Source organism: Electrophorus electricus, chromosome 17, assembly GCF_041902795.1.
Source record: "Electrophorus electricus isolate QZ-2024a chromosome 17, ASM4190279v1, whole genome shotgun sequence".
Classification (NCBI taxonomy): domain Eukaryota; kingdom Metazoa; phylum Chordata; class Actinopteri; order Gymnotiformes; family Gymnotidae; genus Electrophorus; species Electrophorus electricus.
In genome coordinates, this window is record NC_137513.1 from 21,311,996 (window position 1) to 21,317,500 (window position 5,505).

Consider the following 5,505-nt stretch of genomic DNA (forward strand, 5'->3'; position numbering starts at 1 on the left):
TTTTACAAAATTGCGCAAAAGATTGGCAAAGTGTTTATGCAGGAGAAGTCACATGACTTCCCAGAACCTGCCTTTGTTTTGGGCCGGACTCTGGAGGGTGGTATTAGCTGCAGGCATTCAACAAGCATGCAATGTGGAACAGAACCCCTTCACTGCTTAGCACGGACTGGTTTTCCACTAACAAAAGCAGTTATAAGGGCAAATGGTGCAGGCAACTACTAGCCCTGCCTTTTCTTGACCGATACAGAGTTTATCTGGCCTTTCTCTCTGCGTCAGGCTCGTGTGTTCGGGCCCGCGGTGGACCCGCTGGAGCGCATGCCTCCACAGCCCAGGCAATGTGGGTCACACGCAGCGGATCACCACGGAGACGGCCACTCGGGCCTAGTCTCTCCATTTCCCTCACACCCCACATCCCTTCAGCAGTTTTCCCTGGACATCTCCGGGATCCTGTGAGGAATGATCTACTGGCCTGTTCCAGGAGCTGCTGCATATGTGTCACCCTCATATGTTATTCCAAAGTGACATGGCCTTAGTCCAGTGCACCATATACGTCTGGAATCTGAACATCTGTGTATCTGCGTATCTAACCCCAACCCTGTTAGAAATGAAGGCAAACAGGAGTAGGCGTGTGTTCTGCTCAAAATCCCTTTACTAGAAAAGCACAATGCACACCAGGTAATGTTTGTTAATTCATCTGCATTTCATAAACAGCAGTCAAGTTACAAAGACACCTTTCTTTAAAACAGAAAACACCTATGGTTTGTGATTATGAATATAGTAGTCAACGCTGACCATTCCCCAAGAAAACATCGATATTTCTATGCAATCACGTATGTACATAAGCAGGAGTAACTCGATTACGCACGTGTAAACTGAATTCCAAAAAAAAATCCCATGTTCACAAGAACGTGAAACGGTGAAAAACACGAACCCTATAAAAAAACCTACAATGCACAAGCAGAATCCGACTGTGAATTGCATAGCACGTCTTTAAACATGTGACCACTTGAACCTGTTTCAGACGAGGTCAGAAGGTCACGTCACATTTAATCATGGCCTAACTAATGTAACCGGTGAACACAAGTGCACAACTACACCTACTTTATGTATCTGAATAACTGTGGCTGACCGTGGTCCTTCTGTACACAGTGCCCACTAGACGGATGATTAAGCAATAAATAAATAGTCATAGCTATTCTCATATGAGTGCAAACTCATACAAATAAGCGTGTGGGTTATCCGTACGTTGTCCAGGTAAGCCAATCTTGAATAAAACGCATCACTGCAGCTGCGTTTCTGTAGCTTGTCGCCCCGGTAATTTATACTTGCGTACACTTAGCATCTGATCAAATACACCGCCACACAACAACACGCAACCGTGGAGAACCCGAAAGCGCACAAACGCTGCAGTAGCAGTGGTCCTCAGAACTGACTGGGTTTAACACCCAGGAAGCATTCTGAGACCCAGCAGGGTGTTTGGTGTCCTAGTGATAACCTCACCACAGTCTCCTAGCAATTCTTAATGATGAACTCACTACACTCGCGCGGAACTAGATTTGTCACCATGACGCCCAACGTGCGATGTTCGGGACGAAGTCAAAACAAACACACAAATCGATAAAATGAAGTGAACATATGAAAACACAAATCGGTTAAAATCCATTTGAACACTCCCCCCCCTCGCCCCCCCAAGGCTTTATATGAATTTACATTATACAAGCAGTCATGCAAAAAATACTGACCAAAATGGGGTCACGCTGGTTTGTAAAAATATAAGAAAACAAAACTTAAAAAAAAATGAGTACTGCACTGAGCAACTGTAGTTCTGTGTAATGGGAAACTACCCACCGTAACACAAAAGAAGCTTTTAAAAACAATCTGAAGTCACCGCTAACACCAGTAACACTTCAGTACAACGTGATTTGAAATATATAATGCGACCGTTGAACTTAAATGATCCTTGAACCACATTAAATGAAAGAAAAATACCCCACATTTGTACAGATACGCTCCTATCCACCTGGGTAGGCAGCTTCTAGCACCTTTGGATTTAAATAAACTTGATGCATGTTGTAGATGATAACATATTGTCAATGTAGTAGTAGACAATAAGTGCCTCCTTTAGGTAAACACTTTCTATGGACTTCCTCAGAATCGTAAAATAATACTTGTGCTTCAGAGATCTTTGCTTCAGGAATGACCAAGTGAAAGTCCCTGTGAGATCTGGGCCTGGTCTTCCCAAAGCAATACACTGCTCGTCATCTTAAGACAGCTGAGGAAGGCGTCTCAGTGTCAGTTACGATGACATGAACCAGCCATTACTCAGCGTAATTCTTCTCAGTTCTTCTCAGTCTCTTGCTTGTCAAAGTACATAAGAGGCACTTGCAAAACAAAAATGGTTGCGATGGGTGGAGTAAACGTCTCAGTGAGAAGATCACACCTCAGAGCTGTCGTGGGTGTCGAGGGCGTGTGTCATCATGGGCTCCGTGCTGCCAGACCCTTTCGGAAGCACCTCCGACTTCCTCTCACGCCTGCTCCGGGCCGCCAGCACGGCGAGCGCGAGGAGGAGAACCGTGAGGAGAAGGGCCGCCAGGATCCCGGCGACCGTCACCATGTGGTCCTCTCCGGCGTCCGTGCGCTCCCTCTCGGTGGGCGCGACCGCAGCCTGGATGCCGTCGTCGGGGCGGGGGCGGCGCCGACTGTCGCGCTTCAGTGCTATGTGCAGGATGTTGGTTCCACGCTCATTCTCGCCGCCGATCTCCTCCGCCGGGGCCGGAGCACCCGTGACGGACCTCCTGGGCCGTGGTAAGCTGTACCGAGGCGTGTAACCGGCCACTTGGTGGTACTCCAGGCTCCTTTTCCCAATTCCCCGGTTGGCGTTGGCTTTGGAGCGGACGGTGTAGATGGCATGGATGTACCACTCCCTCCCGGTGGATACCTAGAACATCAGCGCAATACCAAACGTCAGAAGATGTTGGCACAGCACTTAAGTATAGCTCCAGTGTCTCATGAGTGCGGCGCCCGTCAGGCAAAACACGGACGTACCTGAAACAGGGACGCGGAGTCCAGCCTAAAGCCGTCTGACCCGGGCTGCCTGACCAAAGCCAGTGCCTGTGGGTCGTCCACAGCCAGGACAGCGTTGAAACTAATGCTACCAAACGTCCTGGCCTGAGTCTCGGGCTGCGCTTTGTCCTGTACACAAAAGCGGATGTGGTGGGCGTCTGATGTTATCAGCAAAACTAACACATCCTACAGGCACAGCGTGGGAGGGTGGAGGGTTGCTTACGATGATCTTGAACCGGTAGAGCAAGGATGGTGCATCGGCCAAGCAGCCATACTCAAAAGTGTCGGGGTTGTACTTTGGCACGTATCCATCCGCGCCCGTGCACAGGAACACCTTCTCGATGTTGCAGACGAAGGAGTCGCCGAGGTTCTGCACGGGGTCCACCATGACGCGGCTATAGATGGTGTCACCTGGGAGGAGCAGAAACCAAACTTACAGGCCGAGGTAAACAGTTAAACGTTTCCTCGTCGTTTTTTTTTTTTTTTTAAGGACTGCCCACAAAGTGGCTGCCTCATTAATGTAACGCAGGCATTTCGGGAACACTCAAAAAATCATGCGTTCGTCGTTTAGTGAGATGTAAGTGGATCTGTTGTCGTTCACCTTCAGAGAAGGCGGTGTCAGTCTCTTGTTCAAAGCCCATGGAACCATCTGACAGCCACAGGGTCCTCTTGGACAACAGAAACATCTGCGTGTTCAAGCTAAACTCGGCCGCGACCGGGTCGCTCACCTGGAGGTCAAGGCATGGACATTGTTTGCTTGAAAAGTGGGAAGTATGGACTCTCTCAAGGCCCTGATCTCATCACCTCAACCTGAACCGACTAACAGAGAGCCTATCAAACAGGTATATGCCTGGCAACTTTATACGAACCGCTTGGGCTGTCTGAAAGTTATTAGCTACAGTTTGAAAATCCTCGGTTATGCCTGAATTGGCTCTTAAACATTTATCATGTAGGGTAAAACTGAGAACTACAAGAAGTATAAGCAAATAAACAACAAAAAAAACCCCAAACAAACACAGAAGCATTCTGGTGACCACTCTGCCCCTGTTTGTGTGTGTATAAAGACCTGCTGGAAGCGGATGTCCAGGTCAAAGGTCACAAGCTCTCGGGGACTGCACACGGGAGGCAGAGTGTACTGCAGACTCGGGGGCGTGGTGCAGGGCACCAGCTTCACCGTGTAGGTACCTGAGTAGTCTCTCACCTGCACGAGGACGTTACAACAGGCTGACGTCATCACCAAGGCCCAGACAGCACATGACACATCAACACATTTCATTTACAGCATTTAACTGATGCTTTTATAATTCAACTTATAATTCTGACTGAACATGACTTGAGCAACTGAGGGTTAAGGATCTTGCTCAGGGAGCAAACAGTGGCAGCCTGGGAGTGGTGGGGCTTGAACTGGCAACCTTCCGATTACTGCTCAAGTCCCTTAACCACTGTCCTGCATTTAAGCTGATTACCCAATATTCCACTCAAAATCACTGCGCTGATTAATGCGCTACTGGGCATTATTGACCCACTTCTTGTTTCAGTTTAGAAATCTGAATAAGTTACTCATACATGGTAGCTGTGCAGATGACTGACAGCTCAAAGCTGGCAGGTTCAGCACCACTTACGGCGAAGTCGGAGACAAACGTCCACTGCTGCATCGGCTGGTTGTAGGTTGGCTCGCTCCTCACCAGGCTGAGGTTGAAGGTCAGTCCAGGGTGCTCCGCACACAAGATCATGGAGGTCAAGGGTGAAGCTGGGGAGGGGGCAGAGGAGAACGTGTGCAGCCAGGTGTGTCAGTGGTGCTCATAGCAAATGATAACGAACGCTGAGCCAGTCTAGTATCGGACCGATTCGCTGGTGAGGCAGTTCGTTATCGGTTTTGTACTAGTTGTACGAGCTCTTTGGAATGTGCCTTTTCTCACAGTCACTCTATTTGATCCTGCAAACTTCTGCCAAATGACTAAATGTCAACCCAGCATCACCGCTATGCACTCACCAAGGTGGGACGTCACAAACAGACCTCTGAAGTGGGCTTCTGTGCGGAAGTTCACCACCAGACGTCCCTGTTCACTGATGCGCATGCTGGTAGGATAGAGGGCACCTGAAAACAGCGTTCACACCAACACAGCATCAACACGACATAAACACAAGGTATTCAACAGCATCCTCGCTGACCATCTAGCGCTAGAACAGACGGCATCACAGGGCACTACAGAACACTGTATCCCTTTCCTTTTGCGTTCAGTGCCAGTCGCTCTGTCCAGCGCTGCTTTTACACACACACACACACACACACACACACACACACACACACACACACACAGATACACACACAGATACACACACACACACACACACACACACACACAGATACACACACACACACACACACACACACACACACAGATACACACACGCACACAGACACACGCACACAGACACACG

The 5,505-nt window shown here is 48.9% G+C and overlaps 1 protein-coding gene across 1 annotated transcript in view; it reads right to left on the reverse strand.

The window, feature by feature from the left end:
• Positions 1-637: 637 nt before the first annotated feature.
• Positions 638-5,505, reverse strand: part of frem2b (FRAS1 related extracellular matrix 2b) — a 55,899-nt gene continuing 51,031 nt past the window's right edge. Inside the window, exons 18-24 of the mRNA XM_035534500.2 lie at positions 5,057-5,161; positions 4,686-4,813; positions 4,130-4,264; positions 3,665-3,791; positions 3,287-3,474; positions 3,046-3,192; positions 638-2,938 (exon numbers count right to left, since the gene is read on the reverse strand). Coding sequence (XP_035390393.1) covers positions 2,435-2,938; positions 3,046-3,192; positions 3,287-3,474; positions 3,665-3,791; positions 4,130-4,264; positions 4,686-4,813; positions 5,057-5,161 — 1,334 coding nt within the window. The 3' untranslated portion in view covers positions 638-2,434. The remainder of the gene's footprint in view (positions 2,939-3,045; positions 3,193-3,286; positions 3,475-3,664; positions 3,792-4,129; positions 4,265-4,685; positions 4,814-5,056; positions 5,162-5,505) is intronic.